Raw genomic sequence first — 17,656 nt, 5'->3', positions numbered from 1 at the left:
GGTGCAGGGATGGGCCGACAGAGAGAATAAGCCTTTGGAGGATTTTAAAACAAAAGCCAGGATTATGATAAAGGCAGTGCTCTGCATCTGAATCAGGCCACTAGCTTTCTTTGCTTTCCTTTTAAGCTGTCATGATGGGCCCTCTGCTTCCTGAACCTTCCCCAGAAGAGCAGTATCTTCTGTCCTCAGCTTTCTGGAAGGGGAGCTGGCTTCCCCAGCCCTGCTAGCCACTTGCCTCGGCTCTGCAAGCAGGGAACATCCTCAGAAAGGAAGGCTCACAGGGCCTGCTCGTTGGTGTCTTCGAGTGTTATTTTTTCCTCAAATAATTTGCTCTTTTCAAGATATTGAAAAACTGCTATTTATATAGTCACCTACACACCCCAGTGTTTTACTTTTCTGGAACAGTGAAAGGAGCCATACCCACTTTGGCATTCCTCTGCTATCAGAGCATTTTCTCTGTCAGAGTCGCCACCGTTTTGTGTCTGAAATAGTTTTTAGAAGAAAGCATTGTGTGTGGGAAGAACTTCCGAACTCCCAGGTTATTGAGGGGGACTTTGTAAGCCACACAGAGCCACTAGTTTTTCAATGGTTCCATCTCACAGCTTGCTGTCATTTCCCACGGTGATTGTGTATTCCTGGATGAAACTTTGCTTTTTTTGCAAGCAGAGACTGAATTCATCTGGTGATTTAGGGTTGGCCGCTCCCTGTGTCTCAATATGTCTAATATCAGATAATGTCAGCCTAAAGGAAGAAGGGCTATTGGTACTCCTCATAGTGTCACTGTCACAAAAAGACACTGAATCACACATTGTCACAGAAATTAGTCCTGATATTGACATTCTAAATCACTAATGCGGGGCTGGGGATTTAGCTCAGCGGCACAGCGCCTGCCTGGCAAGCGCAAGATTGTGAGTTCAGTTCCCAGTACCAGAAAAAACAAAACAAAACAAAACAAACAAACCAAATCACTAATGCCAAACTAATCACTAATGTCTGTTTGTTCCAGACTCTAACTCACCCCCTCCCCTTGGGGAAGATGGCAGCAGTCTGGTCAGAAATGGTTACCCAGAGTGTCCCCCCTCACACGACGGGTACTGCCTCCACGGTGGAGTGTGCATGTATGTCGAAGCAGTAGATACCTATGCCTGCAAGTAAGTCAACTTGGCTTTCTAATGGCAGAGATGACACTGCAATCCATGACTGTCTTCTTTACTTTTGTCATCACTGAGATAAAACACTTGACATCCACAAGTTAAAGGAGGAAAGGTTTATTTTGGCTTATAGTTTGTAGAGGGTTCAGTCCATAGTTGGCTGGTTTCCAGGCAGAGTGGCCTGGCAGAGAAGAAACATTTCATGGCATGGCAAGCAGAAGGCAGCAAGCAGCAAGCTTGCTTTTATTCCTTTCCCTGTATCCCATTTATCCCATCCAACTTGTGGGTGGTGCCATCCACACCTAGGGTGAGCATCTCCCTTATCCACACCAAGAACTATGCTAAACCAATCAGTGGAGTAAAATTTAGTATCACATACCCTGAATCACAGTATCACACACCCCAGAGCCAGCCAGCTCTGAAAAGCCCCACCTACAAGCACATGAGGCTTTGGAGCAACATCTCAATACATGCTGTAACAAGGGTTTTCAGCTAATTTGTAAAAACTTTTTTTTTTTTTTTTTTTTTTTTGAGACAGAGTGATGCTAGAGAGCCTAGGCAAGCCTCAGACTTGTTATGCAGTCCAGGCTGGCCTTGAACTCTCCATCCTCCTACCTCAACCTCCTAATTTGCAAAATTCATATGGAGGAGATATTTTTCCTCCTGCAATTAGATTTTCCTTAGAGAAATACCCATGCATAAACTCTGTGTGTGTGTGTGTATGTGTGTGTGTGTACTTCACATCTTACCACCTCTCCCCAGGAACCAATGGGAAATATAAATCTAGAGAACTGATGATGGTGTTTTTACTTAAATAACTTCGTGTTACCACTAGTATAGACTGGGGATTAAATTTCTCATTCTGGTTGAAAAACATTTTATGGAGAATTTCTTTAAACTTTGATATATTTTCTGCCAAATAAATGGAGCATCCACAAAATGTTTCTAAAGTTGCAAAAGTGTGGTACATATTTGCATTGGACTAATTGCTTCGGTATTTTAAAACTAAAAAGCAAAAAGAAACAAGAAACCAATCATGTTTTTCTCTGCTTCTGGAGAGTCAGTTTCTCATGCGCCTTGTTGCTGGGGGCACAGCTGCTACTTTCTGTTCGCTTTTTCCATGGGCGGCTTCACATGAGGAGATTTGAAGAAGACCTGTCTGTCACTCTAATCACTCTGAGGCGCTGCTGCCCTGCTCACTCGGAAAACCTTTCCTACAGAGCCTTTAGGAAAACCCAATCTCACAACATCTCGTTCTGTACGAGAGTCTACTTTTAGTTAATTCTGTATTTTCAAAGCAACATGAGGGACCTGATAGAGAAGTCTCTGTTGATTCAACTCCTAACCTAGTAATAATTTTCTGTGTGCCTGGAGAAGGGGCAATAAAGCTGGGGATTTAGCTCAGTGGCACAGCACGTGCCTGGTAAGTGCAAGGTCCTGAGTTCCATTCCCAGTACCAGATTTTTCAGAGAACATATTAAAACACATTGGGGGGGGGAGCAATAAAATATTCAGGTTCTCAGGAACAGATGCTATATGATTAAAGACTTCCATGATTTTTATCAATAGTGATGAACAGAAGCACAGTCTCCATTATTAGAGGAAGACATGTACTCTGTGACCAAGGGTGACAGTGGCCTTGCATTATAAATCAAGCCAGCCTGGCAGAAACTGGGAAAAATGATCATGAGTTTAGCAGAAATGACCCAATTCAAATAGAATTTTGCTTTCACTTTCATATTTACAGACTATAATTTTCTAACCTAAGATAAACCTATAATTTATAATAGTTATCCTTATAATTAGTATTCTTTAATATTAAGAACCAAATTATCTTTATTGGTTCATCATTTCTTATCCTCCTGAATAAGAAAATTACAAAAAAAGTCCTCACTGCGTATTGGGTCATAGTTTATTTTTCATTCTGACATTTAACTTCCTATATTATAATGACATGAAGTGCACTGTAGGGTTAAGTGTCATGTAGTACAGTCTTTTCATTTGGGTCTGGTGGTGTCAGTTCATTAAAGATTGACAAGCTTTTTAACATACTGCTTGTTTTTTCTGTCACTAATCCCTGCTGAAAATATCCTGCTTACCTGATAATGTTTTAAGCATGCGTTGCTACAAAATGACAAGCTGGAGATAACGCTCACATTTAAGGACCTTTCCTCTGAAGCAGCATTTAAAACACTGCCGGTATCCACAGTCATGTGGACCATAACAGGGTCTGAGCTGTACAATCAACACAAGTTTAATCGAGAACGCATCCTTCCCTCCTTCTGCCCTGCTGACCTCACCTTATGTTTTATTAATTCTATAGAAACCGCCCTCTTGTGAGTGCTTGCCAGCCTGGGTTTATAGAAAACACTTCCCCGGGGTCTTTCTGTCCATGGCAGGTTTCCCAAGGGCCAGCTCCTCCTCCTCCCTGGGAGGCAGTGGCATGGGGAGCCCCAGGCCATCCCTCAGACAGAAGGGCAGTGAGACCTGCACAGTGTCTGTGGATCCCAGGAGGCTCCGGACCTCTGGAGCTCAGCAGAGTCCTGGTTCATCCCACTGAGTTTCAGCTAGTCCCCCTCAGACCTCCATTCCCTGAACTAGGGCTGTGAAATGTGAAGTCAGCGTTGTGTGGCAACTCAGTTTGAGGGATGCTTGATTCATGGCATTGCAAAGTTCACACACATTGCAGCCTTGTTTACCCTTACTTAGTCTTGAACATGTTAAAATTATTTGACCATGGAAACTCGAACTTACTTAGCTGGAGAATCTTTTTGCTTGGTTCAGCAGAAATGGTTAGTAATCAGAGCAACCAGGGTTTGTGCCCTCCCACCTTACACAGTATGACTGGCCTCGGCCTTGGAAGGAGCAAGACTCTTGGCCACATGACTGACATATTCCTCAAGACCCCAAATCTCTGTGAGGCTCAGGGGTGGGGGCTGTTAACATCCAACAGTTTTAAAGTGGCTCCTGGGCTTTGGTGGAACCTGGCTATAATGAAGACAGCTAGAATTGAGACAGTGTCCAAAACCCTGAAGTAACATGGGTCTTTAGGCTTCTATGTGCAGGTCCTGCTGTCTCTTGCTTGTTGAAGTCTAGAATGCTTTTCCACAGTGAATAGAATTTAAAACTCTTTGGAAGGACCATGGTATAATAGAAAGAACATGGGCTTTTACATGGGAGAATCACTGGACTCAAACTTGTCATTCCTTAGCTGAGTGGCCTTGTATTCTTCGAGCCTCAGTTTGTTCTCCTATAAATAGGGACATGCCATCAAAAATAAAATGAGTAAGCCAGGCATGGTGGTGCATGCCTGTAATTCCAGTATTCTGTGAGGCTGAGGCTGGAGGATCACAAGTTTGAGCCCAGCTTAAACAACTTAGTGACTTAGTGAGATCCTGTCTTAAAATTAAAAAAAAAAAAATTAATAATGAGGGCTAGGTATGTTCAGTCATAGTACTGATAAAAAAAGAAACAGTAAAATCGCCTATCTGGCATGATATGATATCAGATACATAAGGTACTAAAGTGCTGGTTCCTCTTACTTCTTTCTCTGGAAGTGGCTTCCCAGCTCCCATGGCAAGGGCACAGATGAGAATGCAGATCTCCTGGAGTTCTGTCTGAGTTTTGTCCGCACCGCCTCTTGCAGTCCTTTTGCAGCAAAGTGGGGACACAGAAGGGTGATGGCGGGTCCAGGACCACAGGAAAGAAACTCAGAATAAGATGTTTTTCAGGTTGATACTCTTGTAAAGAACAGAATGCAGTTGTTTAGCAGAAGTCCCAATCCCTTCTAGAAATGAGCATTCCCAGTAGATGGCAGCATTGTTTTATGCACTTTGCAGGTTTAACAGTAACTTGGTCACTGAGAATTCCTGTAACAATTCCATTAATCAGACAATAACATGTCTGTGAGTGAGGGTCATTTTTTTCTTCCATATAGTTTATCTCTCTTAAAGATAACAGGCAAATGTTTGTGCATCGCCATTGACACTTTCTCATGTTCCTCTTTGCTTGGACCTGTGCTTATTGCAATCTGGCCCAACATTTGTTTCCAACACCCTCTTGCTCTTAGGGCCGAACTTTGTGTTGGTTTTAAGATGTGGCACCTAGGACTTTAGCCCACAAGAAACTGACCTTTGGCCATGTGCTGCAGTGCTTCATAGAGGCGCCACACAAATAACCCCCACCCACCCTAGGGCAAACGGACCCAACAGTCTGGGCTGCATCCATGTGCACATCGCAATGCTGTGCTGATCCCTGGTGGGTTTCCATGGGCTTTCTGACCGCTGGACGTGCAGAGGTAGGGGGTGGCTGGATACCGAGGCTGAAAAACACCCAGCATCTTTGGCCAGGGTCCCTGATGACTTCTGTTTGTGTCGTCACAGATGTGTCATTGGCTATGTTGGGGAGCGATGCCAGCACCGAGACCTGAGATGGTGGGAGCTGCGCCACGCCGGCCACGGGCAGCAGCGGGACATCACGGTGGCCGCCGTCTGTGTGGTGGCACTCGTCCTCCTGCTCGTCTTGGGGCTGTGGGGGGCGCACTATTACAGGTGACCCTTCCTTGCTCGAAATTTTATGCTCATTGTAAGCTGTCCAGGCCAGGGCAATGTCTGGCTCTTTGGGAAGAACTTCATCGGTGCACTTGCTAAAGTTAAAAAGTGGAATAACAGCTTTTTTGAAAGCCCAGGATGTCACTGCACCCAGGCGTCAGAGTGTCTGCCCTTCCTTGTTCTGCTCCAGGCTTGGCTGCTGGGCCTGAGCAGTGCGTGGCTGTCATTCAGCACGGTGATTTTTACGTCCCACCTTCCTTTAGCAATCACATGCTCCTCCTCCAACCACATAGCTCTAAGTTTTTATGGCTGCTTTTTGTTGAGCTCATTTCCCGCAAAATATTACCTTTTGTTAAAGAAAATCATTACCTTTCCTACTTGGGAAGGACATCTCTGGCCCTTGGATTTTGTGTTTCCAATAATTTAAAGTTAACAATTAAAACTTGTATGGATCATGAACATACATTAAATTTTTAAAACTAACACTATGTTAGGGTGAAGGTATAAGCACTGTACCACTCACCTTCCTTTTCCTTAAAAAGTAGGGCAGTCAATACTCTATCAATACTGTAAGACATTTTATGTACTGTTATAGTTTGTGCTGTACAAAATCAGTGAGTCATAAAATTTTGAGGCTGAAGGTGACTTTCTGGGATTATTTAGTTCAATTGCATTGTTTTATGGCTAAGAACCTAAGACACACTCACTCACAGGTCTAGGTTCTCTGGGAGTGTACAGTGTACCCACTGCCATTTGCAGATAAAATTCCAGTCACATTTACCCATACTGCACAGCCACTCCGGTGCCAGCAGTCTTGTGTTCTGGAAAATTCCACACATTAGCCAAGCTGCCGTCACCCAAGGCCCTGCTGCATCCTACCACACCACTACAATGGTTGAGAGCACGGGCTCTAGAATCTGATTGTACATTTTCAGTCCATGGTGTAATTGAAAAATATGGTGAATGTTTAAATTTTTTAAATTTATTACAATGAAAGACATACTGTCATTAATCCCCCTCAAAACACTCCACTCCATCCCTGGTTGAAACACATTTATCTCATCATTTTTGTCACTTTCTGAAGCAGTGCTAGGAATCTTTTTTCCTGAATGTCTTTATTATGCTGTAGTGGCTGTCTCAATGTCCTGAATTGATTTAAAATGTTGACCTTTTATGATCATTATGACTTTGGGAAGAGCCAGAAATCACACGGTGCAAGATCTGGTGAACAAGGCAAATGAGGACACATTGTCATCTTTTTACAAACCTGCTTTTCCATTGAATGGTGCTCAGCAGCAATATTCACTGTAATTTTGATCACACCTCATAAAGACACTCATGAAAGATCACATCCAGAACTGCTTCAGAAAGTGGCAAGAATAATGGGATAAGTGTATATGAAGGGAAGGGAGTATTGTTAGGGGGATTTGTAGCAATGTGTCTTTTTTAGTTGAACATTTACCTTATATGTTGATCACACTTCATTTCTTCTTGACTGTATATACATACATACTACGGTCTTGATGGATTTATTTTAAGATAGTTGTCCCTGACTATCAGTGAGTGGGATGAGTACTTTTTTTGTTTTGAGGTTGTCTCAGATCTTGATTTTATCTCAGGAGGAAGAAGCTGGCACTGAAAAACCCAAAGAATCCTTATGAAGAGTCGAGCAGAGATATGAGTGGTGGGAGGCCTGCTGATAGTGAGGGTGGGATGTCTTCCTGCCCTCAACCTTGGGTAAGGTGACCAAAAGAGATGGAGCTAGGAATCTTCACAGAGTTCAGAGTGACTGGAATCCATTAGCTCACAGCTGTGGTGCTGACCCCATTAGCCAGCACCACACCAGCCGGGGAGGTCCTGGGTGGATTGTTCAGGAGCTGTGTCCTACCTTAAGGGAATCTGATGGGCTAATGTAGCGTCATAATTTAATGGCACAAGAACTATAGGGAATTATTTTCTGTCACATACCTTTTTCCTATAACTTAGATTTTTTATGTGTGTTATATGAAGTTTTCCTCTCATTTTAAATTATGCTTTTTGGATGGGTATTTTTAAAACTCCAGATTATGCTCCTGGTTTTCTTACTTTTTTTTTTCCCCACATACATTTTAAGTCCATAAACTTTAGTAACAAAACGGTTGCCAGATTTAACAAAAATACAGAATGTCTAAATACATACTTATAATGAAAGGCCAAGTTTTAATCCATAGTCAAATTTGAGTTTGCCAACTGGGTATCCTGTGTGTGATGTGCCAGCCCTAGGCATTTTCCAATGGGTGTAGGAGGACTGCGAAATTCAAGATGCTTGAGCACTAGAGGGCAGATTGGGACAGGATCAGCTCTATGCTGCTGTTAGGGGAGTTTCCATTTCCAAAAACCTGTGTGATAACTTGGCAGATATTTTGTGTGTTGTTGGTATTTTGTGTGTGCTGTTGGAGATTTTGGAAGAGCCTGGAACATGGAGCAGGTCCATGGAGGACTGAAGCCTTAAGGAGGAACTGTTAGGAAGAAGTCCTAGAGGGGCTCTGGCAGTGTTTGGGGTCCTTCGCACATCATTCCCTCCACTCCCCAGCCCCCACCTCACCCTTCCTTCCCTGACAAGTGCTCTCCAGGGGCTGCGAGTGCTTACCTGTGCCTGCCTGATGTAGGCATTCAGTGTTTGTTTATGGTTTGAGTTGAGCATGTGTATGGAACTAGAATAAGAAGTACAAGTTCTAGCTGTAGAACTAATAGTTTGACATGACCTTGGCATCCTCTCTCCAGTACAAGGGGCTCAGATTAGATGATGTCTAAGATCCCTTCTGTCTCTGTAAGCTCTCTAAGTGTGCAATTCCCAGAGGACTTAGCAACCAAATGTACTCAGGGCTTTGAGTTCTTGTGGCTGGATTTCTAAATAACCCACATTGCACTGGACAGTCCATATGATATTTCTTTTGGGGTTTGGATTCCAGATTTTAATCTATCTCATTTAAATGATAGGGAAGAAGGAAACACAATCTATGTGGGTCTTTTTTAAAAAAATCAAAAGCACTTGCTGCTGTCAAGAGCAGCCTGTTGGCCAGGAGCTGTGCTAGGAAGCCCTGGTGCTGGGCTACAGCCTCCCCAGCCCTCATAACTGTCATTCTCACCAATGGCTACTGCAGATGCCAGTGACAGTGGGGGAGAACTGAGCACCCAAACTGGGAGGAGAAGCAGCTGAAACAAATCTGGTTCCGTCAGCTGCCTTCCCCATCCCAGCCCAGAATTCTGCAGCCTGTGTTCTTCTGGCAGAGAGGCACATGGTTGGAAAATTGGCAGTGCAGAGGGTTGGAGTTTTATTTAAGCCAGAAATAGTGGGCCTGTGGCCTTAACCAGCAGGTCCTGTACTGATTTTGCAGTGTATTGCTGCAGAGAAGCCATTAATGAGGAGAGACAAAGGGTGATGAGTGCTATGGGAGAGAAGAAAGGAAAACACGTGTTCGTGAGCGTCACCCTTTTATTACCACGGCGTCCCTCCCCTCTCCCTGGCTGATTCCACTCATCATCCCTCCCTACACTCTTCTCAATGACAAGCGTGAGCAGAGGGTTTTTTCTTCCTAATCGCTTTTCCACATGTTGTTACTAGGCTCTGGCCCTTTGCTGTGGAGGCCGTTTCTGAGCCAATGGAGCGTGTCAGTCCAAACCTGGGGCAGTCCTGCCCCAGGTTACTGATTGACAAGGGAGGGCTTCATTCTGGAGCATGGGTCACTTCTTTTCTTGCCTTTCATCACAGGCCTACTTTAATACCTAATCTGTCTAGCCCTAATCTGACTAGCCAGTGGCTGTCTCCAGCCTGCACTGTGAGTGCCACATCAGTCTTGGACATTATAAATAATGACCAAAGCAATCATTTTGTTGACTAAAGAGAAAATGAGACTAAAGAGAAAATGTTTTCTCAGCCTTCCTTTTAGGATTTTTGTCCTGATGCTATTAAGCCACGAGAAAATATAGTACTTACACTCTCAGTTATTAGTATTTGCTTACAACCTCAAATTACTCAGAAGTCAGTAGTATATAGAAATGAATTGTGTGTTTGTATGTTTGTGTGTGTTTAAAGTTGTAGTATATGTATTTCTCAGGCCAGTGGCAGTGCTTAGAATATTCAGTGGATTCTTACACTACTTATAGTAAAATGGTAGCACCCAGGGATCCATGACCCAAGGGTTAGGAGTCTAGACTTACAATAGATTCTTAGTAAAAAATACTGGTAGTAGCCAGGCATGGTGGCACATGCCTGTAATCCCAGCACTGAGGCGGGCAGGAAGATGGCAAGTTTGAGCCCAGCCTGGACAATTTAGCATCTTAGTGAAACCCTGTCTCAAAATGAAAAAAGGGTTGGGGCTGTGGCTCATTGTGAAGTGCCTGAGTTCAGTCCCCAGCAACCCCCATTTCCTAATTGCTTTAGTAGAAAGTAACTTAAGATTTCTAATTGAAAATGAAATCTTTCATTAGCCAGAGAAATAAATCTGATAGGAATTTTTTCCAACTTTCATTTTCCATGGGATGAACATAGTAAGCCATAGATTGCGATTAATGCATATTGAGATGATTGTGAATTATAACAATATCTCTTTTCCCTTTTTTGCAGTTTGTGGACTTAAAGGAAGATCAAAACTTCAGGAATATGAGTCATCCTATGTCTGGCAATGGCCAAATGGCAAATATTGGCCAGTTTTCTTCTCTGGAGCCTGGTAAATGATTATTTTTACCTGGATCTTGAGTGTTTTCCAGTGAAAATTTTCATCTCACCACAAAAACAAGAAAATTTTATAAGCGTGTGAGCAGTTGGGCTGTACTGAAATGCAATGGAGCTTCAGAGAAATAGATTTGAACTACATTTCTATACTATATAAAGATACCATGTAGAAAGTTTCTTTCCTGTTGCTGGGATAAAATATATGACACCCACAACCTTGAGGAAGAGCGGTTTATTTTGGCCCATGGTTTCAGAGGATTCAGTTCATGGTTGGCTGACACCAAGGCACAAATGGCCTGATGGAAGCAAGCTGTTCACCCCAAGGCAGCCAGAAATCAAAGAGAATTAAAGGAAGGGAGGTGCCCAGGGACAAGAATACCCTCTTCCATGTCATGACTCTAGTGATGAGCCGCCTCCTCCAACCAGTCCCCACCTCCTAACTACTAGCTCTGTACTCACTGATGGACTAACCCACCAATGAACATAGAACCTGCACAATCTCATCACCTTCCAGAAGCCCACTTCTCAACAAATGAGGCTTTGGGGGGAACATTTCAAATCTAAATCCTAACACCATGTTCACTTAAACTTCTAGTAATACAGTAGTCTCCTAGGTCTTTTTGAGCAAGTATGCAGTGACTCCTTGTTTTTGATTAGGTAGAGTTTTAAGGTCTTTCAGAGGGGTTGAGAATTATATAGATATCATTCTATCAGTGGTTCCAAGAAAGTGTATCCTGTGTTCTAGTGGGAAGTGTTCCTGTGGATATAGGCTGATCTAGGGCTTGTCCTGGGTATTTCAGAGTTGCAAGTCTTATAAGAGGCTGGACCTCAGCCAGATGCCTGGCTGCGTATGAAGTTCAGCCAGGTCACCAAGGAAGCATGAAATCAACATAGGTTCTCAGCCAGTTTGGGAACTCATTCTGCTTCAGGTAGAAAGAGTTAAATATCCTTTGATAGAAGACTTGCCAAGAGTTCTATTATGATGAGTCTCTTGGGCTTGGGCCTCTAATATCATTGTTGTTTTTTACAACCCAGAGGATATTTTGGAACAAGTTTTTTTCACAATCCTTTGGAAAAGCATAGAGAATCTTTAAGCCAATAAAAACAGTTTCTCTGCTAATAAAATAAGCCAATAAAATAGCAGCTTTACTTATATTTTCTGATATTTTCCTTTCATGCTTATTACCATATATGTTTCTTCAGATTTCTTTATAGAGAACATAGACTTCTTATTCTGGAAAACTCATTCTAAATTCCACTCTTATACATATGCTGCTATGTATCTCCAAGTAATGAATTCAGTACAACTTTATTGTCTAATTTGATCAAGGCCTGGGTGTTCAGATACATTTAAAAACTGAATATGAAAGCTATAACAAATAATAAGAGTTTTATATGCAGGATATACCATAACTCTTGCCTGAATAATTAAATAATTCAGTATTTCCAGAAGTTGCTTGGGTTTTTGTTATTATTGACTGCACTGCTAGAAAGTCACAAGATATCTTGTAGTTATATGTTACTTTTCCTTGGGCAACTAAAAGCACATTATCTTTTCTTAATAAAGGTACTTTTAGTAGAGGTATGTACGTATAGCTCTGCAAGTCCATCAATAGAACAGTGATTTGACAGGAATGTGATTACACTAAAAAAACTAACAACTTATTATTGTTAGTCTACCTCTCAGGGATGGATTAGAATGTCTACTTTTTTTCTGAGACAGAGTCTCACTATGTAGCCCAGACTGGCCTTGAATTCCGTATGCTAACTCAGGCTTCCCTTGAATTTGGGATCCTCCTCTCTCAGCCTCCCAAGGGCTAGGATTACTGGAGTGCACCACCATATCTGGCTTAGAGTGTTTGCTTTTTTGTTCATTGTTATGTTTTGATCCATTTTCTGAGGGGCACTCATCTGTCTCCCAGTATGAGTGACATATCCCCGATCATGTCCAGTTATCTCGTAAATGCTTGGAGTGAAAGTACCCCTGGAGACTGGGTTAGGAGGTAGAGTGAAGGAGATTAAGGTCAGTTTTGGCTCTCAGCCAGTCCCTTCTCTGTATCTGAAAAACCATGGAAGCAGTACTAGTAGACAATCTGCAGAGCCATCTTTGTTGACCTTTGCTGATGTCAGCTGGCACAAGTCGAGTGCAGAGCACCAGCTTGGGGAAGAGGACCATGCTGGGAGAAAGGAAAACCAGTGTGTTTATAGCCAGTTTGTTCCAAAGTCTTTTATGGTCCAGGTGGGGACAACAAAAGTGCACAGAGAAAGCTCAAGAGCAATATCACTACTGACTTATATCACTTTATTGAAAGGAACAGTTAATGATTAATTATTTGATCAATCTTACATGTCTATATTTGTTTTCCTGAGTAACCACTTTGAAGTTATCAATATGTGATACAGCAACCACTGTTAATTTCCTGTCACTTTGTCTGTAATTCAGTATTGCTTGTACTGTTCTTGTGCTATTTTGTAAATGGATGTCTGTTAATATGTTTTCATTCTTTTATCTTTAAAATAAAAAAAAGCAATATCAGGTAGCAGAGTTCTTTAAATCATCTCAGCCAAACAAGACCATTTCAGTTTTTAAAAATTGAGTTCACAATCATTTGGGAATGAGTTCCTTTTGCATTTCTTACTTAAGGCTTGTGCTACAGCCACTGTTATCAGGATTTCTTGCTAGACTTTGTGAATAACGTGAGTACTGAAAATTCTATTTCTCTAGGGTCAGGACAACCACCTTTGCGGAGACAGGAGCACCACATACGTGGAATGGGCACAGAGCAAGGCCACTGGGTCCTACTGCCCAGCGATAAGGGACCTGTTCCCCAGGTCGTGGAGCAAAGCTTTCACCTCCCCTCCTATGTGGCAAAGCCCCTCGCTGTGGGAATGCAGAAGCCCCAACCTCTCCAGTCAGCTTGACCCATGATGCCAAAAGAGAGGCCCAGCTCCATCTCACCAAATGGAGCTGACTCCCTGACAGCTGGAATTCAAAGGAAGGTCAAGAACAAGCCACCAAGTGACAGTGTCTTTTCTTTCAAAACTAGAAGAATTCTACAGATTTTGGTTCCATGGTCTCTATAGTTGATCACCTCCTCAGCAGCCTGGAGATAGATGCATAGTTGTGCTTTGTTCCTTCTTTCAAGCACCCCCACTGCACATTCTCAAATAAGGATAATCAGGAGAATCACGAGGTCATGCATCAGAGACAGCACTGGGACCACTGTGCTTCACATACTGCTTGTCTTCAGTAGCTGGTACAAATAGATTTTTGGTTTTTCATGCAACCTCAGAAGAAGTCTGGGGTTAAAGTAGGCTATCACTCTGGTGTAGTTCATGATAAAGTCATTTCTTTCATCTTGATCAAGAGAACTTTTAGCTCAGTCTCAAAGGCTGTTTGGAATATTAGTTACTGTTAAAACACCTTGCAGCCATCTGATTTGCCATTGCTGTGATCTATGCTCAGAATATTGCAGAAAGAATTGTGACAAAGTGATGAAAGGTATAATAACTTAGAGCCTGATTTCTTCAAAATTAAATCACTTATTTTTATATTTTAAAATCCTTGAATGAAAACATTTAATTTTAAAAATATTTCCCTAAACTTTCAGTGTTTCTTAATCATTATTGTCCTTTCCATCTCAGCATTTGCAGTGAACATGGTATATTCTCCTTTGTGGAAAACATGAGATTATAATTAAATTGCCTGATTGATTGTCCTGATGGATAACAATCTGTTTCACCTAATTATTTAAATAAAATCAGTCTAAAACATCAACATTTTATTGTACACTTGGTTAAGTACTCCTTTATAGTCCAAGGGGTTGTTAGAGCTGAACCAACATGATTTGCCAAGCTTGTTACTGTAACTCTGTTTTAAAAAAAAATTTGGAAACTATAACTTTATAAAATGAAATTTCACTTAACATTCTAATTAAATATTTTCCTTACAGCCCAGGTATTGTTACTACGGATAACACAACCTGCCTAATACAGAAATTTTGGATTATTTGGAGCATGGGATTTTTCAGTTTATATATAAACTAGACCCCTTGCTTATCCTTATCTTTCATTTCTCCTTAACTCCTAGGACTTTGATTATACTAGAAACCCCCCTAAAAAGAATTGAACCACAGGTTTCCAAGTACATACATTACAGAAATTTTGTAAAGGTTTGGTTATACCTAGGATGACTTGAGGTTTGCGGATATTAGCTAATTATTCAGTGTGACATCTTTCCTTCAGCTAATTTTGACTTTTTGGTAGTTTTATTTAATTTGTAATTGATATCCGGAGGATCACAAGACACGTCTTTTCTTTCTGAGGAGTGAACTGACCTCAGAAAAACAATAGCTGTATTTTCCCCTAGTTTCTCTTGCCTTAAATGTGAAATTCTCTTTCCCCCAAAAGTGAATATTTTTCAATCCTTAAGAGTTTGGGTTACATTTTGGTACTTCAGCATCTCTTTTAGGTTTTTAGTGATAACTAAATAAATGACAAGAGACCATGGTAATATATAACAAACATAACTATTATCTTTGAAGCAGAAAATCTGTTTGCTTTGAGCTTTTCAGTGACTAATAACTTAGAAATTGAGAACATTTTAAGTCCTTGGCCAAGACTACTTTGATAGTTTCCTGGCCAGATTAAAGAAAAAGCACATTCTGTGTTCTTTAGTAAAAAAATCACCTGAACAGGTGTCTTCCTTTCTTGCACCTTCAAATCTCCCCCAGAAATGTTCTCCTCTATTTAAAAATCTAAGTTTACAAAGAGCATTTTCATCTAAGATATTTTATTTTCATTTTTCCAGATGAAGTATCTTTTCTTCCAGCTCTCATGGTCTTATTATACACAATGCCTAATTGAATTCTGCTTGACTAAATGTCACTTATTCCGTATGAAATGAGCCTTTGACCCTCTCTTGGACACTTAAGGATCTTAATACACTGAATTCTTTTGAATCCACATGGTTCTGGTTCTACCTATTAGCTTTGATTTCAACTAATTCTCTTTTTGTGTAAATAAATGATTAGTGTATGATAATTAATAGCAGCACTACATAACAAATCCTTTAAAAAACATGCAATCCTAAGAAAATAAACAAAAAAGCTGGGTGAAATGAAAACTAGTGAATTTGAGTAGCTGTGACAAGCATATTTTTATGTTTTGTTGTGTTTCTTTTACTTTCTTATTTTAATTCCTGAAATGAGAAACTCTTCTCTGCACTGTTTCATAATGAGCTCTTCAACATTAGGCAGCCTGAAGCAGGGCACTCACCTGTCGGGAACTTGACAGGATTTCTGTAGTTACTGGCCACATACTAGCAGCCAGGAAAACACCAAGCAGTACACATTGGTAGCTTAGTACTATGTCAAGCAGGTAGGCTGTGACTGTTCTTCCAGAAGTTCATCCTGTAGATATTTAAAGTATTTAAAGATAAAAATAAAGGAATTACACTGTCATCATTTTCAGATGATATGGCTGCCTATAGGAAATGCAAATTAATTATAGATTATAAGAAGTAACACAAAGTCATTATATCTCAGTCATACTGACTAGAAGAGGTAATGAAAATGCATCAATTATAATAGTAACATAAATGTGAAAAAGCCACAAATAAACCTATCATGTGTCCAAGCCCATTACACAAAAAAATTAAAAATAGACATTAAAGATGACCTAAAAGAAGATATACAATGTTCATGAATAGGAAATCTTAATTCTATAATATTGTCTATTCTTTCCAGAAATACAGACTTAAATTTTTTGAAATCTTTTTTAAAAAAATTGGTAAACTGCTTCTAAAATTCATATGGGAAGCCCTGGTTATATAAGTCTACATTTATCAGAAAACCTGCTGAGAATAATTAGAAAATTGGATAAAATAAAAACAAAATCCACTTGAAGAGATCAGATAGCTATGAAGACCATGAGGACTTGAAGGGCTAAGAGCTTGGCAAGAAAGAATTGACAGTGCAGAGGTGAACCTGTATCACTTTTTTCCTTAAGCATTTGGTAATTTGTAAACAATAGGTGGAAAAGATGTGCAGAGAATTGCACTAACAGGAAAGAGAAGTTGTGCAAAGCTTTTGACAGTCGTCCATGGACAGGAGACATTTAGAATTTATTTCCTACAAAACATGAGTAGCCCTAACAGCTAATCCGAGGTTTCACATAAGATCTTTGAAGAGCAAAGCAAGACCTAAGCAAGGTTTGCAGAAACAGTGTTGTCCTCACAATGAGATTCAAATTAACACATTCCAAAATAAGATTAAGTTGATCTGCCTCCACTTTAACTTTGCTAACAGCAAACGTGAATCCTTTCTGGAGGAACACAATGTCATTCAGAATCTCTGATTATTTCTCCAAATTTGTATATACAACATCCGGCATTCAGTTAAAAATTACCAGGTAAGGTAGGGGTATAAAACAAATTAGCCAAAAGAATAAGGGGAAAAAAATTGAAAACTGTTCAGAGAAGTGGACTTGTAGGAGGAGATCTGTTACCAAATTTATCAGACATGGGCTTTAAAATAACTTAGGTTGACATATTGAAGAGTAAGGAAAAACTTCATTTAGCACTCTGGGAGTGAGGCAAGAACTTCCTAAGCTTGAGCTTAGCCTAAGCAACTTAGTGACTCACTGAGATTCTATCTCAAAAATAAAAAGGGCTGGGGTTATAGCTAAGTGCAAAGGCCTTGGGTTTAATCACTAGTACTAGAAATTTAAAAAAAATATTTAAAAATAATAGAATGCAAATATTATAATAATAGACTACAAAATACAATAACTAAAACTAGGATTTTAGCAAATTGGTAACATCAGACTAAACACAGCTGAAGAAAGAATTATTAAACTAGAAAATAGATCATTAGAAGACATCTATATTGAGGCATAAGAAAAAGGATGTAAAATACAGAAAAAGCAATATATGACATACATATTTTCAGTTGCTTAAAACATTTTTTAATTCTAAAAAGAAACAAAATAATGGGGTAAAACAGTAATTAAAGAGATAAATTGTAAAAATACTCTACAATGGAAAATAATAAACTGGGTTTAAGAAATGCTATAAAACAAACAAAATAATACAGATAAAATAATAGTCAGAAATAAGAAACATTACTTTAAAATGTACAACAGTAACAGATGACTAAAAAAAAAAAAAAAAAAAAAAAAACAGATGACTGATTGATGGAAATGATAAAATCTAGAGAAAACTAGAAATAATCTGTTTAAGA

At 40.3% G+C, this 17,656-nt stretch overlaps 1 protein-coding gene across 2 annotated transcripts in view; it reads left to right on the top strand.

The window, feature by feature from the left end:
- Nucleotides 1–15,458, top strand: part of Egf (epidermal growth factor) — a 75,477-nt gene extending 60,019 nt beyond the window's left edge. For both annotated transcript variants that reach the window (XM_013505425.1, XM_005406183.2), the window contains 5 exons: nt 1,007–1,151; nt 5,534–5,701; nt 7,321–7,438; nt 10,308–10,410; nt 13,141–15,458. In XM_013505425.1, the coding sequence (XP_013360879.1) occupies nt 1,007–1,151; nt 5,534–5,701; nt 7,321–7,438; nt 10,308–10,410; nt 13,141–13,337 (731 nt within the window). In that variant the 3' untranslated portion in view covers nt 13,338–15,458. The remainder of the gene's footprint in view (nt 1–1,006; nt 1,152–5,533; nt 5,702–7,320; nt 7,439–10,307; nt 10,411–13,140) is intronic.
- Nucleotides 15,459–17,656: the final 2,198 nt, after the last annotated feature.

Source organism: Chinchilla lanigera, unplaced genomic scaffold (assembly GCF_000276665.1).
Source record: "Chinchilla lanigera isolate Chin_1 unplaced genomic scaffold, ChiLan1.0 scaffold00095, whole genome shotgun sequence".
NCBI classification, from domain to species: Eukaryota; Metazoa; Chordata; class Mammalia; order Rodentia; family Chinchillidae; genus Chinchilla; species Chinchilla lanigera.
This window is presented reverse-complemented; position numbering and strand designations above follow the sequence as displayed.